Source organism: Podarcis muralis, chromosome 15 (genome assembly GCF_964188315.1).
Source record: "Podarcis muralis chromosome 15, rPodMur119.hap1.1, whole genome shotgun sequence".
NCBI classification, from domain to species: domain Eukaryota; kingdom Metazoa; phylum Chordata; class Lepidosauria; order Squamata; family Lacertidae; genus Podarcis; species Podarcis muralis.
This window is the reverse complement of record NC_135669.1, coordinates 16,706,774-16,729,906: the sequence shown is the minus strand read 5'-3', so window position 1 is coordinate 16,729,906 and position 23,133 is coordinate 16,706,774. Positions and strand designations below refer to the sequence as shown.

Below are 23,133 nucleotides of genomic sequence, written 5' to 3'. Positions count from 1 at the left end.
GCCCCGTCGGCCCTCCCTCCTGGCTGCGCCCGTCCCCGAAGCCGGAGGGCGGGTCGGTGGGCTGCAGGGGCTGCGCCCCAAGCCTCTCCAGGGCGCGCGAAATAGGGGTCGCGTCCCGGGCAGCGACCCAGCCACCCACCGAGTGCCGCCGCTTTCTGGAGGGTGCAGAGGGAATTTGCTGGCGCCGCGGTAAGTGCGAGTGGTTGGAGATGCAAGAGTCAGGCGGACGCCCCCAAATGGCATCGAACGAAGCGCGGTCGTCGGGCAGCGTCTCCGGCGGCCCTTCCCGGGTACCGCGCGGCGCTTTTTCTCCAGGGCCACCTGCAAGATCTGTGCGGAGAGAGGGTCCCCGTCTCCCCCTCTCCCCGGTTGCTTTTACTGAGCGCGGCGGCAGCGGGGAGAAGTCGGCGCTCTGCACATGCTCGGTTTCCTCACCTTTGCTTCTAACGCCGGGCAAGCAGGTTCCGGGACTCAGCGGGGATGGGGGAATGCATGCGATAGTGGCAGACAGGTGCCCCCCAGGTGAAGTTATTTTTGGGTGGTGGTGTGTTTGGTGGCTGGCTCTGCAGGAGTGCTCTTGTCCCTGGGGGTGGGGGGTGCATTGCGGGCGCGGGGGGGGGGCCTCCTTTTCCTGCCTATCCCACCGCCACCTCCTTGCAGCGCTCCGGGTGGTTCGGGGGCTCCCTCCTTCCCTCCGGGGCGGCAGGGGGAGCTGTGCGCAGAGGCGCCGGCCGGGCCTCCTTCTTGGTCGCGCTTCCTCGGCGGGGCGGAAGGAGGGAGGGAAGGGGAAGGAGAGCGCTGCCGCCACCAGGCCGCGCTTCGTCCCGGGCCGCCGCCGCATCCGGCTCCCCCCGAGCGAGCCAGTTGAGCGTCCCAGGCGAGGCCAGAGTCGCGGCGGATACCAGAGGCAGCGCGGAGCACGGCAAGTCTCGGAAAAGGTCCCCCCAACCCCGGCAACTGGCCGCCTCGACTCCCCACATACATGGAGCATTTCTGCAAATGGGGGGGGGGTGCAGGAGTGCCAACTTGACCCCGCGACCGTGGGTGCCCGGGCCGTGGGTGCCATGCAGCGTGCATGGTCCTGGCACCGAAATGTGCGAGTGCCCGGCCCTTTCATTGGGAATTTTGTGGGTGTTCGGGCATCCAGGGAGTTGGCACCTATTGGGGGTGGGTGGGTTTAGGTCTCCCCCTACCCTCCCGCATCCCCAGGAAAGTGATATTCTGAAAGGGAGTCAGCTGTTCTCTTTCCTCCTCTCCCTCGTATTTTGCATCCGGATCTTGTGTCGGGAGAGCAGGCTTAATTGATACCCTAACCCTAACCCTGAAGCTGGCCTTCTCAACCTGGGCTGCAAAGGAAGCTCTCGCTGTGCTCCCCTCGGGCTTAAATCTGATTACACTTGGGGGATGTCTCCTGATCCTCTAGACCGCTGCTTGCCAAATCCTGCACTCAGATGCACCCAGACCCTTTGGGATTTGGAGGCCCAAGTGGCTTTTACTGGTGGCTGTTGGGCTGACAGGTTGGGTAAAAATGGAGCCAGAAGCAGCAGCAAAGTCCCTGCACCCAGTTGCCAAGGAAAGGGTTTTGCAAGCACATGCCTCTGCTATGCAAGGAACAGGTCCAGGACTGTTCTCTTTGTGTGTGATGGAACCTGGTTTAGGAGCAGGGAGCCCACACAGGCGACTGTTGTTTAGTTGTGTCCGACTCTTCGTGACCCCATGGACCAGAGCACGCCAGGCCCGCCTGTCTTCCACTGCCTCCCGCAGTTTGGTCAGACTCATGTTTGCAGCTTCGAGAACACTGTCCAACCATCTCACCCTCTGTCGTCCCCTTCTCCTTGTGCCCTCCATCTTTCCCAACATCAGGGTCTTTTCCAGGGAGTCTTCTCTTCTCATGAGGTGGCCAAAGTACTGGAGCCTCAGCTTTACGATCTGTCCTTCCAGTGAGCACTCAGGGCTGATTTCCTTAAGAATGGATACGTTTGATCTTCTTGCAGTCCATGGGACTCTCAAGAGTCTCCTCCAGCACCATAATTCAAAAGCATCAATTCTTCGGTGATCAGCCTTCTTTATGGTCCAGCTCTCACACAGGCAACTAGTCACCTGTAAATCCTGTAATGTGTGTTGTGAGTTTGACACCCGGATCTCTCCGGCAATCCAGAGGTTCTGCAGTAGGATCAGCCTCCTGCACTGCTGTACCCCAAAGTTGTTGGCTGCTGTTTTGTGTCAGTTGTTCTTGTGGTGGTGGTAGATCCCTTTCCCTCGCTGCTGCCTCTAGCCCCACTCTGTAACACCCGCACTGGCCCCGTATCTCTGCAGTAGGAACCTGCTGCCAACTGGCCATAGGAGAACCACCCCAGAGCGAGTCGAGGTCCCAAGTGCAGCTGTGACTGTTGGATTCTTTGCTTGCAGAGAGAGCGATGGCCTCTGAGCAAACCAAAGATGATGAAGAGGAGGAGGAGGAGGAAGAGGTGGAGGAGAGCGAAAGTGTTCCTGCCAGCCAGCCTGCCCCATGTGACTCTGAGCTTCCCAAAGGATTTGCCAGTTTGCCTCTCAGGTAAGCTGGACACACTAAATGTTGCTTGGCAAGTGGGAGTCCAGAATCCTCTGGAAGAACAGCTATGGCCCTCAGAACAGAGCCCAAATGACTCCTCCAATAATGGAGCTTATTCCAAGGAGGTTGCTAGGTGGTGGTATTCAAGGAAGCAGGATATGAGTTCCCTCTCATTTGGGTACCTGCTGTGTCTGGAGAGAAGTGGTGCTGCAGCCTAGCTGCTTGATTTGAGGGAGTGTCAGAGACCCTTTTCAGTGGCTTTGATCCTCTCTTGCTGTCTATCCGGTGCTGAGCATCCTTCTTTGTTGTTAAGGTGTGATCAGTCTCGTTCTGGCAGTGGCTTGGCTTTCCCACACCTGTTCTCTTTCCTTTCTGCCTCTGATCTAGGGATTTGGTTAAGAGGCTGTGCATGCTACAATGGCAAAGCGAGATGTGGCTCCAGGAACTCCTTTGCTAGGAATTTGGGGTATACAGCGAGCTAACGGATGGCTGTCCTTTCCATGTGGCTATTAATTGTGTACCATGCTGTTCTGAGAGGCATTCAGATGGAGCAAGAATTTCTGGTGTTTGCTTCCAAGTGCTTCCAAAGCACCGTGCAAGATAGACAAACCACCACCACCACCCTCCCAAGTTGCAGAAGGTTTTGGTTTATTTCTTAGTATCGTGTTCTCTGACCGGCAGTGGCTCTCCAGTGCTCTCAGGGAGGCCTCTTCCCCAGTCCTACCTGGCATTTAAGCATGATGCCTTAGATCTCTCCAAGATCACTGATCACTCCTCAAGAGAGGTGATGTTAATGGTTAATTCTCAGCCCCTCCTGCACTCATTGTCTCTTGCAGCCACCAGGCAAGTGCTTAAATGCACAGCTAAGATAATGTATGTGAAACACTTGGAACACTCAAAAGTTGTTGTCAGTATTTAACTGAAGGTGTGAAGCCAGGAGTGAACAATTATGGAATCACTTATAAGTGACACGTATGGTGTGTTTTTTCCTTTCTTTTTTTAAACATTTTTTAAAAAGTTCAATTGGGGCACCGGCGTTACCGCTTCATCTGTACTGTATTAGCTTTTGAAGGCATCTCTCCTTTTTAATGCATTTTTAAACAAGTTTTATACACATACCGTATCATACCATATCCATCATTTATCCCTTTTCCTAGGACTTCCCAGTCCATCTCTCCATAGCATTCTAAGCAAACCTTGGTCGGCTGCATATCCTGATATTCCACCCATTTCCCTCTCAAATCTTCCTTTATTTGATGTTTTATCTGCTGCTCATATGTTAACTCCTATTTGTAGGTTAAATTGAACGCTGTATCCCCTTAAGATATTCTCCAAAACAATTCCACTATTCTCTTATATGTTTGTGTGGTTTTTATTAATTGCTTTCTGGGCATTCCTTTGTCACATTATGATTTATTCCACAAAAGTCCTGAGCCATTCGGCTCCTTGTCAAGGGCACCTGAGCAGGTAGCTTGCAAGTTCTTCCCCTTTCCTGGTTCCTGCGTGTGTGAGGTGGAGTAACTGAGCACTCTTTGTTGCATACTTGGGTGAAATTTGCAGTGGCCATTGATTGTTCTCTCTTTTTGTTCTCTGGGACAGCATAAGTGACCTTTCCATTCACGAAGACGATTGCCTGCCGCTGGCTGCCACCACCAATCACACCCATCCGAAAGCTAGCGAGAGCTGGGAAGGTGATCACTCGGAAGATGCAGAAAAGGATTCTGGGAAACCGGAGAATGACTCGCCCTTGCCAGTTCCCCAGGACCAAGAGACCTCAGAAGAGCTTTTGTCTGGCCCCCTTACTGAGGCTGTCTCGCTGCCCTCATCGTGCCCCTCAAGTGAGGAGCTCCCTTTGCCCGACTTGGACAATGCCGTTGGAGAAAAGAGACCTTCTCTGTCTGGGGAAAGTCTACCAGTGGCTTCACCCCTTGCACAGGCAGACTGCTCCATGGACCAGACCAGCGACGTCCTGAACTGCTCCAAGGATGAGCTGGGGTCTTTGATCTTGCAGCACGGCAGGCGGCAGAATGGGTGCCCAGATCTGGAAGACACGCCCTTGGCGGTATCTCCAAGTGAGGAAGACCAAGACCAAGAAGGCGCATTCCAAAAGCCCTCCCAGAACATTGCAGTGCAGGTCAAGTACTCATTTGGGGAGGCTGCGGGAGGTGGGGTGTTTTGGAGAGACTCCTGTCTGATGGAGAGTCTTCCTTACCATTCACTGAAATTGGCATAGTGGGGAGGGTGCATGGGACTTTTTTTTCACAGCGGGAACACCAAGGTCATTGGTAGGCCTTCCTTGCTTTGGCAAGTGAATGAGATGATATGGATACCTTCAGGTTTTCTTATTGTTTTTGATCGATTACCATAGTGGAAGTTGGAGAATGGGGGAAATAACCAAGAAGCAGCTAGGTATACTTTTTCATTTTCTTTGGTAGGGTTCTTCACAGTGGCAGTTTAAATGGCAATACTTCTTGGCAATTCTATTTAAAAGGCTAAAGGTTGCATTTCTGCTGGCTGACAAGCTTTAGTTCAAGCTTAATAAGCTTTGCAATTCTATAAAAATTCCTTCTTTGTCAGCTGATCCTAATAGGGTGTTACACTGTACATCCGTTGCTTTTGGGGGTTACATCTGGATCAACACAGCTGAGAGTGCTTAGAAAAAGACAACCAAACATTTCAGGCTTAGTCATATATATATGGTGGGGGGAGTATATTAGAGGTGCAGAAAATTACACATGATGATGCGAGAAAAGGGGTAGAGTGATTTACTAGAACCCTGAGGGTATCCAGTGCAGCTGAATGTTAGAAAACTGTAGAGACAGAAAGTAGCAGTGTTTCTCAAACTTTGGTCTCCATCTGTTTTGGGTCTACATTTCCCATCATCCCTGACCACTGGTCCTGCTACCTAGGGATGATGGGAGTTGTAGTCCAACTACAGCCGGAGACCCAAGTTTGGGAGAAACCGATATAGTGCATAGTTAAAACTCTGGAATTTGCTCCACTACAAGATGTAGTGATGATGGCCATCAACTTGGATGGCTTGAAGAGAGGATTAGCCAGGATGGCTCTGTTCTGCTTCCACTGCTGTAGGCAGCATGCCTCTGAATGCCAGTTGCTGGGGGATCAAAAGTGGGTGGAGTGCTGCTGCTGTTGCACTCAGGTCCTGCTTGCAGGCTTTGCATGGAGCATGTGGTTGGCTGCTCAGAGAACAGGATGTGGGACTGGATGGGCCACTGGCCTGACCCAGCTTTAGGGCTCTTGTGTTCTTATAATGGCATTTTTTGGACTCTTTGCTCAGGTTATGGGGACCACCATCTTTTGCTCCTGTACTTCAAAGTGTTTAACTACATCACTGACCGAAATGCCTCTTATCAAAGCAAAGTAGTCTTGCAAAGTGTAAGTCTTGCAAATGGAGGCAAGGGGCTTTGTGGGTTTCTAGCCCTCGCAGCAGGGTTAAGCGGAAAGAGGACCCACTTAGTGGCTGAGCCTGTATCTGAACCTGTGCATAAACCCTCCAACCTCTGAACCAGCATTTCTGTTTGGATTAGCTTTGGTAATCAAGTGAAAGGGGAGGCATGGCCTGGTCCCTGTCAACTAACAGCCCCACAAAGCGACTTCACCAGAGCTTCTTGTCACTGTAACATCCAAAAGACAATTCCAAAATGCATCTCATGGCATTTTTGACAGGCTGAACTTTCTCCTCCCTTTGCAGACCGACTTCAGAACAGCTGACTTGGAAGTGAACACTGATCAGGATATTGAAAAGAGCCTGGTAAGCTGTGCTGTCTTCTGCATGAGTAGCTCCCCCTTTCCTCCAATAAGAAAGTGTGCAGGACAGCAGCCTCTGATCCTCCTGTTCAGAACGGGGCGGGGGGGGGGGCGCTCCTGCCTTAATCTCTGATGTCTTCTGCCTTCATAGTGGATGGTCAGACGCTGCTGTGTAAGGAGAGCCCAGTGCAGGGCTGAGCCCTATGTGGCCCTTTGGGACTCTCTAACTGACCTTTGAAATGCTCCTCAAGCCACACACCCTCCCCCAATTGCACCACCCACAAGTGTTTTCTCCCTGGCTGGAATGTGTCCTTGAATACTGATAATGACTCCTGTGTGCCTGGATGGAGCATAGTGGGGGTGGGGGTCTGTGAATGTCTCTGCTGAAGCTAGCCTAAAAAGAGAAATGCAGCCCTCATCTAGCAGAGTTCATTTATTTATTATAGATTTTCTTGTGATTTATGTGGGGATCATTAATTTGGTTGCATTTTTTTTTTAGTTATTATATACGGCTACTTTTGTTACGTTGTACTTGTGAATTTTTGTCTGTGTTGTAAGCTGCCTTGAGCACAGTTTGAACACCGGAAAGACAGCATACAAATAAAATTATGTATGTGCCTATTTTGGGATGCAGGTGGCTCTGTGGTCTAAACCACAGAGCCTAGGGCTTGCCGATCAGAAGGTCGGTGGTTCGAATCCTTGCGACGGGGTGAGCGCCTGTTGCTGCCAACCTAGCAGTTCGAAATCATTTCAAAGTGCAAGTGGATAAATAGGTACAGCTCTGGTACCTGGTAAACGGTGTTTCCGTGCGCTGCTCTGGTTCGCCAGAAGCGGCTTCGTCATGCTGGCCACATGACCCGGAAGCTGTCTGCGGACAAATGGCGGCTCCCTCGGCCAGTAAAGTGAGATGAGCGCTGCAACCCCAGAGTTGTTTGCGACTGGACTTAACGGTCAGGGGTCCCTTTACCTTTATGTACCTACAGTGGTACCTCAGTTTAAGTACTTAATTGATTCCGGAGGTCCGTTCTTAACCTGAAACTGTTCTTAACCTGAAGCACCACTTTAGCTAATGGGGCCTCCTGCTGCTGCCACACCGCCAGAACACGATTTCTGTTCTCATCCTGAAGCAAAGTTCTTAGCCCAAGGTACTATTTCTGGATTAGCAGAGTCTGTAACCTGAAGCGTATGTAACCCGAGGTACCACTGTATTTGCTTCGAAATAAAGCTCTGGCAGACACAAAAGAATTAATCTCCTTTTTGGGATCCCCTGCACTTCAAGGGGGGAGGGTGACCAGGTGCTGAGGGACAAGGGGGTCACCTCTCCTCATTCAGATATTTTTTGCTGGTGGAGCTGCTCTTTCTGTTGGAGAGTTTTTTCTCTTTCATAGTTCAGGTTGCCTCCCTGACTGCCCTGCTAAGAGAGCTACTCCTCTAGCCCAGTAGTCCCAAGGATAGATCAGGACAGCCCCAGCTCTGGACTTGGGTAATTTAGAAAGACAAGTGGCATGTTTGCTCTAGATGTTTTCCTTGAATCTGTGCCCAGCTGAGGCATGGTGACCCACCTCATATGTTTGGCAAGATAGAAACTGTGCCACTAAGAAAAAAACCTATGCCAACGCCAAGACTGAGGTTAAAAGAAGAACCAGAGAACTAAAGAATACTTGGTGGATAAAAAAGCTCAAGAGATCCAGCACTTAGCCGACACTCAGATGCACAGAGTTTCCTTAAAGCCACAAAGACCATCTATGGGCAAATAAATAATGGCATATGCCCCCTACACTCAACAGATGGTGCCACACTTCTAAAAGATAAAGAAGCTATTGCGCTGCACTGGAAATAACATTACCAGCATCTGCTTAACTGAAACTTCCCCTTAGCTGCTGAGGTCCTCTGCGACTGCAGCTTTCTCCCAATTGAAGAGTGGAGTGTTTGAGGACTGGGACATTCACAGGGAAACCAAAATGCTTGTTTCCAAAGCTATTGTACCACCAACCTTACTGTATGCTTGTGAAACATGGATCACTTTTAAACACCATCTCCAACTCCTCTAAAGATTCCATCAACAGTGTCTTCAAATAAAATTACACATCACTTGGGAAGACAGACAAACTAATGCCAGTGTACTGGAAGAAGCAAAGATCACGTGTTGAAGCAATGATTCTTCAACATCAACTTCGTTGGACTGGTCATGTTGTTCAGATGCCTGATTATCATCTTCCAAAGCAACTATTCTGAACTTAAAAATGGAAAGCATAATGCTGGTGGTCAACAAATGAAGTTTAAAGACTCTTTCAAGGCAAATCTTTTTTAAAAGTAGCATAAACACCAACAATTGGGAAACACTGGCCTGTGAGCTCTCCAGTGGGAGAAAAGCCTTTCCCAAAGGTGTCATGGACTTTGAAGACACTTGAACTCAGGACGAAAGGGAGAAACGTGCTAAGAGGAAGGCACACTTGGCAAACCCCCACCATGATCAACTCCTGCCCAGAAACCTATGTCCCCACTGTGGAAAGACGTGTGGATCAAGAATTGGCCTCCACAGTCACTTACGGACTCAAGACCATGTTCATGGAAGACAATCTTACTCGGCTATGAGTGATCACCAAAGATGATGATGTTTGGCCTGGCGGAAGTTGGCCTGGCATTGTGTTAATCATGGAAATGGAAATCTTGCTGGTTCACAACAGGACAGACTCCTCCCCTCCCTCCCCCCTCCTATTTCCAGGTTACCACCTCTTCACTTTCTGTCTAGGGTGCAGGGAGATCAAGTTACTTTCTGTCTAGGGTACAGGGAGATCAAATGGGTGATGTAATTGTGAAGATGGAGAAAGGGCTCCCTCTTTTCACTTCTTTCTTCTTTGCACCCTGGCAGGATAAAATGATGTCCGAGAGGGCTTTGCTGAAGGAGCGTTACCAGGAGGTGCTAGATAAGCAGAGGCAGGTGGAGAATCAGCTCCAAGTGCAGCTGAAGCAACTCCAGCAGCGAAGGGAGGAAGAAATGAAGAACCACCAGGTAACCAGAGCATCTTCTTCCTTCCCTCTTTCCACGGCACCTAAGCCAAGGGGAGGCTGCTTGTCTCAAGTGCTGGGCAGAACCACAGAAGGCAGGAAGCTGCCACCTTGTACCAGGTCAGGCTGTTGATCCCCCTTGGCCAAGTAGGGCTTCCTGCTCTGACTGACAGTGGCTCTCCTTTAACTCTGGCAGAGCAAAGTCCTGCCTCTAGCTTCTGGCGGCAGCTACTGCTGCCTCTGCCATCATAAAGGTAGCAAAGACTGAGCGCGGGACCTTCTGTGTGCAGCAGGGGCACTTCCTGCTATGTGAGTGGTGGTAACAGTGGGAAGTATGAGGATATGCCCTTGCATGGGAGAGTCATAGGTGGTGGACTTGCTTAGCTTGGTGGGTTCAAAATGGAGTGGAAAGAAAACCTCGGTGGAGTTTGCTTATTAAATTTCTGTCCCACCCTTCCTCCCAAAGGAGCTCCGGCAGCAAATGACAAGTGATAAAACCATGGTTGGGTGAGCAGGGCGAAGGTCCACTTGCGCAATGGGATGTGAATTCTCCTGTAGTGAGTGGACTGTTTTGGAGAACTCTCTGTTCCTTCCCACTCTAGACACTGTTGATCAATTGTGAGAAACAGCCAAGGGTGTCTGTGCGTGTTCTTAAGAGACTCATGCCAAGCCATGAGGAGGGCAATTAGCTTTGGGAAAATGCATTGATTAGGCCTCCTGTGGTTGACCATGCCAACCACGTGAACAGAAGCAGGGGATGAAACTGTAGGAATGTGCTGGAAGTTGCTATGAATCCGACCCCAATACTTTCTGGTCCAAAACTTTCTTGTACCTTGGCTAGCACTCTGCAGCTTTCCTGACTTCAAAACGTGTATTTTGCATGCAGAGTAGATTGTCTTTGGAAGGGCATCTGAAATTCTGGAGAACCACTACAGCAATCAGCATCAACGATACTGGGATAGATGGAGCAATGGTCTTTCTTGGGATAAAGCAACTTTCTACGTTCCTAGATTTGTAAAGATAATTTTTGAACATTCTGGGTGGTGCCGTGGTGCAGCACACCAGCTAAGAGAGTGTGCTGTGATTCGGGATGTCACGAATTCAGATCTTGGTTATGAACTTGCTAGGTGGTCCTAGGCAAAACACTGCCCAGCCTCTTCTGGAATATGAAGACAGTGATACTCACAGGAGTCTTTAAAGAACTTGTAGCAGTTTTGCATTTCTTTTCCATTGGATTGCTGCTGCTGTAGTTGGGTTTATGTGTTTTATTTTGAATATTTTCAACACCACGTTTTTATTTTATCTGAATTTGTTAGCCACCCTGGTAACAGTGATGCTGAAGGTGTAGGATATATATATGTGAAGACCTTTGAGCTCTGAAAGCCCAATATAAATGCTTGGTGTATTCTCCCCACTCCTCTAGGAGATCCTGAAGGCCATTCAGGACGTGACTGTTAAGCGGGAAGAGACCAAGAAGAAGATGGAGAAGGAAAAAAAGGAGTATTTGCAGAAGGAGCAGGATCTGAAGGCAGAAATTGAGAAGCTCTATGAGAAAGGCAGGAGGTATTTCTGAGAGTTAAAGACAGCAATGCTTAGCCCGCTCTGAAGGTTGGCTCGGAATCCAAAACAGGAGGAAGTCTATGTCAGGTTGGCCAGGTTTGTGGGGAAGGGTCCTTTTGATCTGCATCTTCTCACTAAGTCTGCTTTTGCTCAGCAACTGCAGCTGACCCCAAGCACCCTGCAGGCTGCCTGGTGCTCAGTCATGGTTTCCAGGAGATCCCATTGGCCCAACTGTTCTCCAGTTGGAACTGGAAGCACAGTTGCAAAGCGACGTTTCTGTTCTCTCAAGCATTCCCAGCCTGGCGCCGGAAGTCTCTGCCATCTTGTATCATTTTCGAAAATCACCTTTTGTTGTTTTCCGAAATGTTTTTAGCTGCTTCTATTAATTTTGGTAGAACGCTTTGGGATGAACGTGGAAATAATAGCAACAACGACAGCAATGATAATAGAGATCGCCTTGCTGAATGTGAGTGTGGCTGAGTCTTGACTTGGTTCCTCCACCCAGCCTTGGTCTCTGGGGATGCAAATGCAGCTCCCTATGGTCCAGGCGTGGAGACCCTGCCAGACTTCACCTTCCATCTGCTCCAGCCCACGTGGCCAATGCTCAGGGGCGATGGGAGCTGCAGTCTAGCCACATCCAGAGGACCAGAGGTCCCCATCCCTTCCCAGTGCAAGGAATTAACTCAGCATGTCCCATTTCTCTTTCCATACAGGCTGCTGAAAGAGCAAGAGGAGAAGGAGAACAAGATCGTTTCCCTCATTGCTGAGCAGTCTGAGGAGAAGTAGGCCTCTTCCTTTTCTTAAGAATGTTTTTGCTGTGCTTTGCCCTCCTTCACATCTCTCTCTCTCTCTCTCTCTCTCTCTCTCTCTCTCTCTCTCTCTCTCTCTCTTGGTAGTCTTACTAGGAGACTGTGGTTCACATGAGAGCTTCTGTCCCCACTTGTGGGGAGGACTTTTCAATTCCACTCTCTTGTGACAGTCGGCATCAAACTATTGCGTAAAATGATACATGGGTGTGGAGAAAAGGGATGGGGGGAAACGGTTTGTCCCTCTCACAGAATGCCACAAGTCGGAGGAGCCATCCAATAAAGCGGAATGCTGGGAGATCCTTTGCCCAGCACATAATTAAAACAATGGAAGTAGCTCTTGCAAGATGGCCACTAAGTCAGATGGTTTTAAAAGAGATTTAGACAAACCCTTGGAGGATAAGGCTGTGTTCTCCCTGCACTTTTAGGAGACAGTGGGCCTGTGAATACGAGCGGCTGGGAACTACAGGTGGGATCCTGCCTTTGGGCATCTGGTTGGCCACTTTGAGAACAGGATGTTAGACTAGATACACCCCCTTTTTGGTCTGATCAGGGAGCCAGGCTCCTTTAAAAAAAAAAATTATATAAAGTAATAATAATAACAGTTTATTATTGATATGCCACCCATCTGGCTGGGTATCCCCAGCCACTCTGGACGGCTCGCAACAGAATATTAAAAACACGATAAAACAGTAATAATCATAAATAAATAAAAATGTGCAGCCCACCACCGAGACCATTCCATTGTAATTATCCAACGTCCCAAAATTTCAACAACTCTTGTGATGGTTCGACCCCTTTGTACAAATTCTACAAACACCCTCAAAATCATTTCCTCAAAATCATTTCTCCTGCATATTCTCCATCTTACCTTAATGGCACATGTTAATTTATCATTAATAGCTATATCCCATACCTCTTTATACCATTCTTCCATTTTATATTCCGCTTGCCCCTTCCACTTCCTAGCTGTAATAATTTGTGCAGCTGTCAATAAATTTGTGGATAGCCTGCGAACCTTCCACCCCATCGTGAATTGTGGAGCCAGGCTCTTAGCTTCTCATGTACTCCATGTTCAGACAATCTGGAATTGTTGTTAACCTGGGTTATCGTTTATGCCCCCAAGCATGGTTTGCAAGGGTTGGGGAGGGGGAGAAACCCTTGTTTCTGGCTACAAATGGATGTCCAAAAGATGATGCAAGGAGGGTTAACGAATCTGCGTTGTCCGCTGGGATGTGTGCATAGCCAGATCGGAGGCTCGCCAATAAGGGTTCTGTTTAGTGAAACAGGAATATCCTGGAGTAAGGGGGGGGGCAGCCTTTTGAGGGCAGTTCCACTTCCCGGACCCGAAATCAGAGCTCTTTCTTTGCTCCCCAGGGAGGTGTGGGAAATGGAGCTGGACAAGCTGAAGAACCAGCAGGATGAGTTCAGCCGGTCGATTCTGGAGGACACAGAGCGGGCTTGGAAAGCAGAGGTAGGCAGGCACCCTGCAGCCCTCTGAGCACCCTCTGGCTGCCTGCAACGAAAACAGCATATTCAGTGTGAGCCACAAGGCCCAAAGGAGAGCAGAGCAGCACTGTTGCTTGGCTCTGCACGCTGTGCCTTGAATTCACTGAGCAGCGGCTTCTGCCTGAGAAGGGGCTTCTTGCAGGACTGCTGCCCTGTGGTTGGGGAGTCCCAGAGAGCTGTGATCCACGTGGCTGAGTGCTTCTCCTCCCTGAGCCTAGTGAGGTCCGCATGAGCAGGCCTGACCCTCTGTTCTTGCATAGATCCTGTCCCTGGAGAGCCGAAAGGAGCTGCTGGTGCTGAAGCTGGAAGAGGCAGAGAAAGAAGCTGAGCTCCACCTCACCTACCTCAAGTGAGTACATGGCCGGGACTTAGCAGAGGGGGAGAGAGAGGCAACACAGTGGAGGTTCGTAGGTTGACCTGGTGGGGTGAGGAAATTGAGATGCTTGCACTCTCCATTCTGCATCCTCCACTGGTACCTCACCATCTTTTTCTAGCAGGACCCAAGAGAGGAGGGTCTCCAGCTCTCCTTTGTTACTCTCCCCTATGAAAAACCACAAGGTGCCGCCCAGGGGCTACTCCTCTGGTGAGGACAACACCTGCCTCTGCCCTGGAATCCTTTTCAGGAAGCCTCACTGCAGGTTCTCTTTCGTTTGGCACTTTGCACCAGCCCTGGGACTGGGAGCAGCTCAGATGTTGAGGAGTTTTCCTCCATAGTTCTTTCCCTTCGAGTAGGAGCCAGGTTGTACCTCTGCAGTGCTGGAGGCTGCTACCTGTCCTGTGACATCACACATGCCCGTCTGTGACCTGAATGTATGCAGCACCTCACACAGAATCTCGGGGTTAGAAGAGGCTTCCCTGGCTCAGAGGCTCAGTGGAGGGGGCAGAGAGGGAGCTGTGTGTGCTTCTCCTCCCTTCGGCCAGGTCTCTTCCTTGCTAAAGCTCTTTTGTTGCTGTTCTGTCTGGGCAGGTCAGCCCCCCCAACGCTGGAGACCATCCGGCCAAAGCAAGAGTGGGAGACGAGGCTGAACAGGATACGAATGACCAAGGAGAGCGTCCGTGTAAGTGGAAAAGGCTCCCTCTTCTCGGATTTCAGAAGGGAGTCTTTGAGATACAGCAGGATCCCATTATCTGCACTTTCCGGAAACAGCTGAAGACATTTTTTGTTCCAACAGACTTTCCCAGTTGGATAAATGGGTCTCTAGGGGTTTTTTTTGCCAATTAGTTTTTATTTATTTTCAAATTTATAACACATCAACACTGAATTAAAATTAATTTAATACAGTCCCCCCCCCCCAAAAAAACCCCTGTTTTCCCACTCTCTCAGGTATATTCCAATTTATCCCCTTTAACATGCTGCTTATTTTTACAGCTTTATCTCTTTTCTTAGCAAATTCCTTGTCCTTCAGCTGTCCCTTTAACAACTCCTGCATATAGATAAAACAAAATTATCCCAAATAACAATAAGTGAGGTTACAGTAATTCAAATATTTTATTCTTGACAACTTTTGTTTCTTGTTTCTATTCCCTGTTATTTTTCAGGCTCTGCCTTTTCATGCCCCCCTCTTAGGGTTTTAATATCGTTTAATTGTATTTGTTCTGTTTCTGTTATAGCTGTTTTAAATGAAATAATAATAATAATAATAATTTTATTATTTATACCCTGCCTATCTGGCCGGGTTTCCCCAGCCACTCTGGGTGGCTCCCAACAGAATATTAATAATAATAATTAAAAAGTGATAAAACATCAAACATAAAAAAACTTCACAAGAGAGGGCTATAGTTCACCTTGAGTCGGTAGCTTAGAAGGCAAATTAATTATGATAATAACAACTCGGACACTTCTTTTAAAATTTTGTTTTGAATGTGTGCGTTTCACCTCTTAGGACCAGTACAACGATCACATCCAGCTGGTGCGGAACGGGGCCAAGCTGAGCAGCCTCCCACAGATCCCCACGCCCCCCCTGCCCCCACCACCCCTGGAGGTGAGCACTTTCCCTCCCCTCCAAGTCCAGGCACAGTATTGCTGTGGGTGGAGGCGGGCATGCACAACTGAACCTGAAGACAGGAAGGGAATGATGTTGCAAATCAGCTCTTCATTCTGCCTGGCCCAGCTGCAGCGCCTAAGCTGTGCTGGGGAGTCCCCGTGACCTCAGGAGGAAAACCTGCTTCAAAAGAGGGGGCTGGCAAGTGGTCACTCTGAGCTAACAGGCACCCTCCCTCTTTCTTTTTCTTCCTCTCAGACAGACTTCCTCCTACCAGCCTTCCAGCCCAACTCCTCCCTTGCCCCGCGGTTGCCCTTCCCCATTGGGACAGTCCCCATGCCCATGGTCATGCCCAGCGCTGACCCCCGGGTGCTCTCCTTCCCGCTGCTCAACCCAACCATCTCCAGGCCCAGCCAGTCCTCGCCCCCTCTGCCCACGGCTTCCCAGGGCAGGAACAGCCCCGTCCTCAGCTCCCTGGCGGGTCCTCGCGTGACACCTGCCGCCGCCGCCTCGCTCCCTCCGCCGCCGGGTCTGGGCGGAGTCAAAGCGGCGCCAGAATTCCAGAGACCCCCTCCGCCCCCCGTGGACAAGCTTGAGAAGTTCCTGGAAAAACTGCTGACACGATTTCCCCAGTGTAACAAGTGAGTTGAGCTCCTTGGTCCGTCAGAGCTGTCTTGAGAAACAGGAACTGCTGGGCATTCACCTTGCTTGGCTCACCTTGTCTAGGGTGCTGCAAAACGCAGAGGGTTCTCTTCGTGGCCCTGGGGCGGGTGGCAATGACAGCCTGGGAGGGTGCTGCAGAGCTGAGCTTGCAAGCAGTAGCCTGGGGGAGTGAGGGTAGGGTAGGGGCATTGTAGAGTTAGAAAGGGAGCCTGAGGATCATCTGTGCCAACTCCCCGTGATGCAGAAATATGCAACTGTGTCCCACATGGGGATTGAACCTGTGACCGTGGTATTATCACCTGTGCGACTGCCATAAAACTTAGGGAACAAGCTGTACTACCAAAATGATTAAGGTTTTAAATGATAATTTTAGGTTATATTTTAGTGATCAAGATTTAATATATATTTTTAACTGCTGCTATATCTGGTGCTGTAGGTTAAAGCCTCAGCGCCTAGGACTTGCCGATCGAAAGGTCGGCGGTTCGAATCCCCGCGGCGGGGTGCGCTCCCGTCGTTCGGTCCCAGCGCCTGCCAACCTAGCAGTTCGAAAGCACCTTCGGGTGCAAGTAGATAAATAGGGACCGCTTACCAGCGGGAAGGTAAACGGCGTTCCGTGTGCTGCGCTGGCTTGCCAGATGCAGCTTGTCACGCTGGCCACGTGACCTGGAAGTGTCTGCGGACAGCGCTGGCTCCCGGCCTATAGAGTGAGATGAGCGCACAACCCTAGAGTCTGGCAAGACTGGCCCATACGGGCAGGGGTACCTTTACCTTTACCTTTTTATATCTGAATTGTCTCTGTTATACCCAATTGCAATTCAATGTATTCCTGTTGTGTTTTATGATTTTCCTGATATTGTAAGTGACCCGGAACTGGTCTGTGACTGTAATAATACCATGAATTAGAATTTTATTATCAGCACCATTCTCTTAACTATCTGAGCTATCCAGTGGTGAGAGAGATTCATTCTGGAGCAGCTCTGCTGCCAGCTTAGACTGCTTGACCCCTGGAAGAGGGGCTGCCTGGGGGAGCCAAAGGGTTGTTCTGGGTGGTTTCTTAGCCTTCATATAAAGAGCATGTGGGGCAAGAGGCCACAGTCGACCCCAAACCCTCAGCTGCAAGGGGAATTGCAGGGAGCACACTTTGCTGTGCTCTGTTCCAGTTGTTCTGCAAAAAAGGGGTCGTTGGATTGCTGCTGCTGCTTGATTTGAGGCTGTGGTTTGGTGCCTGAACTTGGGGTGGAGGGGCTGCTCCCCAAGATCAGGCTTGCTTTAGGGGATCCCATCCCTCCCATCAGATTGTATGAGAACCTATTGATAACCCCACCTCTGGCGGGCAGCATCCAGCACCCATTGTAACAATTGACCCAGTTCATGCTCTCTGTCTCCCTCTCCCTTCCCAGGGCTCAGCTGACCAACATCCTGCAGCAGATCAAAGCCGCACGAAGGACTCTGGCTGGGCTGACCATGGAGGAGTTGAACCAGCTGGTGGCCGCCAAGCTGGTTGAGCAGGAGCGGGTGGCAGCTGTCGGGACCCAGGTAAACAAGGTGGAAAGAAGGGGCTGGGACCCTCGAGGTGGGGAGAATGGCTTGGGCCAAGGGGTCGCCTGATGGTAAACCGCCACCACCCTTCCCGGCTTTCTCTGCTACTGCAGCCTCTTGGCCGGATCCATTCCCCGATGTTCCCTGCTCCTCTGCCGCAGATGAGCAACCCCATGTTCTTGCCCTCGGCTCAGGTCTCCTACAGTGGGACACCACCCCAGGTAAGACATCGACATCTCCTCACCTCCCTGGCCTTTCTGAACTGGACCTGGGAAAAGGGTGCAGGGAAAGAGGGAGGTTATAGAGGAAGCCCTCCCTGCCCGGTGGTCAAAGCCACCCCCATTAACTTACCACCCCACAGCCTCGTTGCCACTCTCCCTTTTCTCTGTGCCCGCCAGGTTCCTGCGGCCTGCAAACTGTGTCTGATGTGCCAGAAACTGGTCCAGCCTAGCGAGCTCCACCCCATGGCTTGTTCCCATGTGCTGCACAAGGAGGTGGGTGCTCAGAAGTGCCCTAGAGACAGGCAGCCCGTGGGGCAGGCCCAGCGCGGCATCCTTCCAGGGAAGGACTCACACCATGGGGTTCCGTCACCTGGCTGTGGCGGAGCAAATTGTAAGGCCATCACACATTCAAGTTCAGGGATCAGCAAACTTACCGCGCCTCGGGCCGGTGTCTCCAGTGCCGATCGCGCAGCAGGGCGGGGGAGCGCGTGCGCACACGCTATTTCCGGCACACTTCCGGGTTGGAGGAGCACCGGAAATAACGCTTATGCATGCGCAAATAATGCTTGTGCATGCGCACAAGCTATTTCCAGTGCTCCTCCAACCCGGAAGCAGGCAGCTGTGCAGCGCAGCACCAGTAAGAGCGGGTGGCGGCTGCGGGAGTTGCCGTGGGCTGGATAAACGAGTCCCTCGGGTCGTATCTGGCCCACGGGCCTTAGTTTGGAGACCCCTGCTCTAGTCGCTATAAAGAACTGCTGCTGCCACTGCTGCTGCTGTTACTCAGGAGTTTCCCCACCATGAGCCAAATGGAGTGAAGGCCCTCTCCCTCCTAGGGGAGGCAGCTTCCTAGGGTCTTAGTAGATGGGATAGGAAATGTCAAGATCAGAGTCTGTTCCGCCTTCCAGCTCTCAAGAAGCGCTGGTTTCAAGGACACAGGATCCTTAAACTGGTTGGCAGTGGAGGAGTAAACACTGAGGATCCAACTGGGTCCGGATTAGTAGGTGGTAGCATAAGCTGGCATTTTCTATAGCTTCTGCTGGAGGTGGGAAAAGACCCTGTGCGGTTTTGCCCCTGTGCAAAAGCTGCTTCTAGTCCCCGCCCCTTGCCCCAGTCGGAGGCGGTTGTGAAACGGCAGGCTTTGTCCTCTTCCTCCAGTGCATCAAGTTCTGGGCTCAGACCAACACCAACGACGCTTGCCCCTTCTGTCCCAGTCCGAAATGACCACCGGTGCAAAGAGGACAACAGCGGTACTCAGCCTGGGTGGGACGAGAGCTCCAGCAAGACGCCAGGCACCCCCAGAATTTCTACAGCTCTATATTTATATGGCCATGTATACACATGTACATTTTTATTCTATAGGGAATGTGTGTATAGAAAGTCTGTATACATACCAGTTCATAATAAAGTGTGTATATTATGCAGAGTGTGTGTGGTGCTGTTGCTGCTGTCTGGGCTTCCTGCCCTTTCCCCACCTCCTTTCTTCCTTTGTTGCCTCTCTGCCACACCAGAAATAATGGGGCTTGAAGCAAAAGAGGGGGAAGACTTTTCTTCTTCTCTCTTTAATGCAATAATTTACCATGTTAAACATTCATGTTTCTGACAGAGACATGGGTTGGGGGGAGTTACAGTGCTGGAATCTCAGGTGGTGCCTATCCCAAACCCCTCATTTTACACTCTCTCCTTCAGCACCTTCTGCTTTTCTGGTTCTGCCTCCAGGATCCTGGTTGTGTTGCTCTTCGGGAAAGCTGTGGGGAGTGGGCAAAGGACCCTGCTGCTCCTCTCTGGCCTTGGCTGCAACGAGCAGCAACATGTGCAAACTGGCAGTCGTTGGGCCTCCCCACTTCGCAGTGCTTCCTTCCTCCCCTTTTCAAGCTGCCTTGAAGTCCCTGTAGCAGCTGATTAAGGCAGTGTTTGCTAGGGAGCCCCCAGAGTCCTATGTGGCTGGGAGCCTCTCGTGCGGTTTACCAAATCGAGAGGGGTTGTCACCATGCAAGAGGCTCAAGTCAGGGGCTGGGAGTGGGTGGCCCCTGTCGCCTAGGGGTTGGGTTACAGGGGCTGATGCTTCCCTGCCATGATCTTAGAATCAGCTATGTCAGAACCTAGTACTCTTGCCATCACCTCATCCAAGGCAGGTCACCACAACTGTCCCGCACCATACGAAGAGAAAGAAAAAAATTAAGTGGGTCCCACAATGCGTGGCTGAGCATGAAGGTCAAAGAGCAAAGTTTGTTTAAGGCAGTGTTTCTCAAACTTCCAAATGGGGTGCCACCACCTTACCTTACTCTGCCTTCAGTAAACACAAATCTGCCCCCTGTTTCTGGGATATGTAGAATGGGACTCTCCCCTAGCGTGGCCATGACAAAGCCTTTTGCTCACCTTCCAAAGCCAGCTTGGGAAGTATGCAGAACTGCACAGGTGTGCGCACACGCCCCTTGGGCCATGCTCCTTGGCCACTTCAGATCTGCTTTGCTAGCCTGGGGAGAGGCAGTGGTGCTTTAATTCTGCTGCAAGGGCAAAAAATGCTGTAGGGTGGGGGAATGGTGAAGCTACTGGCCATGGTGGAAGCTGGGGTTCTATCACTTGGAAGGCCTTCTCCATCACAGTGTGTGTGTGTGTGTGTGTGCGCATGCTCCCCCAGAGTTTGAAAGCTGTGGGTTGAAGTGCTTGTGGGTCATAAGGACCAGACCAGATGTGCACAAAAAGGTGGACCCTCCCCTCCCCAAGCCTTCAGCAAAAAGCTTAGAGTGGCATCTGCGTTGCTCTTCTTTCCCAGCTTGCCTGTGTTTGAAAATGACCTGATCTGTCCTGATGCTTATAAAATGGTATTGAGTTCTGGGTGGGTGGATGGGTGTGGGTGTAAGGTGCTTGGCTGGGGCCATTGCTGTGCTTGGAGGGGGGGGCAGGACAGGAGAGAGGGCCTTCTGCCATCACACCACTGAGGTCATTATTTGAAAGCAAGCTTTGCAAACTGCTTCAGTGGTGCTGATGGCCAACAAGTGCTTCACTCCCATAAGCCAGACCATTCCAGGGAATGGGAGGAGAGAGAGAGAGAAAGAACCCCCCTCAGCACCACGTGAAGCTTGGTACAGTCCATAAAGTGCATTTATCCATCCCAGAGCTATCCCCCCCCCAATCCACCCGGCCTCCCACCACCTGTCCATTAAGCCTTAGCAAACAAGTGTTTAAAAGGAACCAGACATTTACAAAAATAAAAAGGGTCACTTAGCTCCTTTCTCCTCCACTTCCATTTGAGATAAAACTGGGAGGATTTGGGAGCCAGTATTACAAATATTTACAGAATATTGTACAAGCAGATGGCATCTGGCATTCTAGCAAGCAGAAGGCAGCTACCTCCGTCCACACTGCGGAAATAGCCCTGCAACTATGCAAAAAGGTTTTTTTGGAAAATAACGATTTCAAGAACAGCCAACATATATATATATATATATATACACACACACACACACACACATACATGTATTTGAAAACAATGGACATGTCGTTGGAAGGGGAAGGGATAAAGCCTCTTGCAACCTTCGGATCAACTGAGCAACACACACACACACACACTTCAGTGGCAGAAGTTTGTCTCTTCCGAGCAATGCCAGGCAGAGGCAGCCTCCCCGTCTATGGCTTTGGTGGGTGAGCAGCAGCTGACCGCCAAGTGCTTCTTGGTGCCCTGTCTTTCCTGGAGCTGGGGCAATTCCTTGCTAGCTGCCTCTTGCCAGTGTGGCAGGCAAAGGCGTGGACCCCTGACTGCACACCCCCAGAAAGAGTAAGCAGCAACACCAACCCGTCCCAACAGAGGCTCCGGAAAGCCCTACTGGACATCCTTGCAGGAGGAATGTGCCCCAACTCCTTCATACCACTGAGAGCCCAGGCAGGGCAGAGTTAGGAGGTCGGCTGCTCCATGCCAGCCTCCCCCAAAGCTTCTGCTCTACCCAGCCAGCAACGAGGGCATGGCACAGCCATTTGTCCTAGGCAGAGGCATCTCTCCTGGTGGGACATCTACCACCAAGCAAATGATGTGGGAGTGGGAGAAGGGTAATTCCTATGGTGACGTGATGCAGGGCCAGATTTCCTGAAGGAAAGCCTGGCCTCCTGCCTGCTCTCTTTCTGGGAAGAAAGTCATAGCCAGGCTGCCTGCTGCATCCATCCAATTGCGAGGCAGGCAAGCCAGGCACCTGAGCAGCTGCCTCCAGGCCACTGGTCCCAAGTTCCATCCTCAACCTCTCCAGGTAAGGCAAGGAGAGACCCCTGCCTGAACTGCTGCCAGCCAGGGACAGAGCAGCCTCTCTCGAGGCCAGCACCTGCCTGGTGTTTTTGACTACAACCTCCATCCTTCCCAGCCAAGCACAGCTGTGCTCCCTTCTCCCAGCATCACACAGCTGGGGCTAATGGGAGTTGTAGTCCAAGGGCACCACCTTGGGGGAGGCTCATGTTGGACGATACGGGGCTAGATGGACCAGTGGCAGAAGGCAGCTTCCTAGGTTCAGTGATGCTCAGGTGACAACGGCGGCTGCAGAAGCAGCACCTGGCTATCAGCAGTTGCCCAAGGATGCTCAGGAGGCAATGATGAAATGAGCTCTAAATATCTGTGGCAACAGGCAGCCCAGACTCCTGGACCATGTTCAGACTGTAACAGGGAAGAGGGGGGTCCTGTTTCCTTGCAGAGTAAGAGTTTGGAGGCCAGCACCATCCAGCTGGCCCCAGATCTGGCTCACTGCACCTCCACAGCTACCATTGCCCAACCAGCAGGACTTAACAATGAAGAAGAAGCCACAAGGAAAACACTGAAGGATGGAACTGGAGAAAAGGGTGGCAGGGTGGATATGGGGGTGATGAGTCCCCTGGAGGCTTGCTAAACCCAAGTGAGTCACACATGGCTCCAGGTGTGATGGATGTCTGCATAAAACCATCCACCCCAGATTGGTGCCCTCCAGGTGGACAACTATTCCCATCAGCCCTGGTACACAAAGAGGGCTGACTCCCCACGATGGGCAGAACTCCACTGAGTTCTGCCACCCCAGAGTCCTGCTCATGAAGGAGGCAAGGAACAGGGAGGAGTGAGATGCCCATCAAGAGAGGATCCTTGAAGAGAAAGCGCTTCTCCAGGGAAGCAGCTAGGAAAGGCAGCTAGACAGCCTTGAAGAGGGAAGAGGCAGCTGCTCCTTCTCATCAATGGCTGCAAAACTCTTTTAGACTCCTGAAAGCCTTTTGGGTGCCTGGGATTAAAAAGGGACCATCAAGGCCCGTCCACTGCCAGAGGCAGGAACCCTCCCTCCACTTTGCACGGATGGAACCCTCACCTTGATATGGATACCTGTGTGTCGCAGCTGGCCTTGCCCCCAGAACCTATCTGTGGGGGGGGGGGTCCTTGAAAGAAGTGTGGCCAGTGAAGGGCCGAGAAGGAGCCCAAATGCTCCCTGAGTGGGGTGGGGACAGATTCCCCCTCCTTCAGTTTACCATTGTATAAGTTACATATATTTATATATATATCTATATATATATTTTGTAGAGAGACA

At 51.0% G+C, this 23,133-nt stretch overlaps 1 protein-coding gene across 3 annotated transcripts; it reads left to right on the top strand.

Moving 5' to 3' along the window:
- The first annotated feature begins 37 nt into the window (after positions 1 to 37).
- On the top strand, positions 38 to 19,031 carry RNF214 (ring finger protein 214). 3 transcript variants are annotated; one of them, XM_028708270.2, is made up of 16 exons: positions 39 to 189; positions 2,410 to 2,554; positions 4,151 to 4,685; positions 6,264 to 6,323; positions 9,192 to 9,332; positions 10,752 to 10,891; positions 11,602 to 11,670; positions 13,072 to 13,168; positions 13,464 to 13,552; positions 14,171 to 14,261; positions 15,087 to 15,185; positions 15,444 to 15,826; positions 17,249 to 17,384; positions 17,501 to 17,608; positions 17,786 to 17,881; positions 18,764 to 19,031. In XM_028708270.2, exons 2-16 carry the CDS (start codon positions 2,418 to 2,420, stop codon positions 18,827 to 18,829), a joined length of 2,247 nt encoding a protein of 748 aa, XP_028564103.2. In that variant the 5' UTR covers positions 39 to 189; positions 2,410 to 2,417; the 3' UTR covers positions 18,830 to 19,031. The 3 variants fall into 3 exon arrangements, with proteins under 3 accessions (XP_077775507.1, XP_028564103.2, XP_028564100.2); XM_028708267.2 differs by lacking the exon at positions 39 to 189 and adding an exon at positions 767 to 922; XM_077919381.1 differs by lacking the exon at positions 17,786 to 17,881 and having other exon boundaries at positions 38 to 189.
- The last annotated feature ends 4,102 nt before the right edge of the window (positions 19,032 to 23,133 follow it).

Excerpts from the sequence above, each read along its gene's own strand:
- RNF214 (XM_028708270.2), top strand. The coding sequence starts at position 2,418 with ATGGCCTCTGAGCAAACCAAAGATGATGAAGAGGAGGAGGAGGAGGAA. Across the intron at positions 2,555-4,150 it reads TTTGCCAGTTTGCCTCTCAG|CATAAGTGACCTTTCCATTC; the intron begins GTAAGCTGGACA and ends TCTCTGGGACAG. Across the intron at positions 10,892-11,601 it reads CTCTATGAGAAAGGCAGGAG|GCTGCTGAAAGAGCAAGAGG; the intron begins GTATTTCTGAGA and ends CTTTCCATACAG.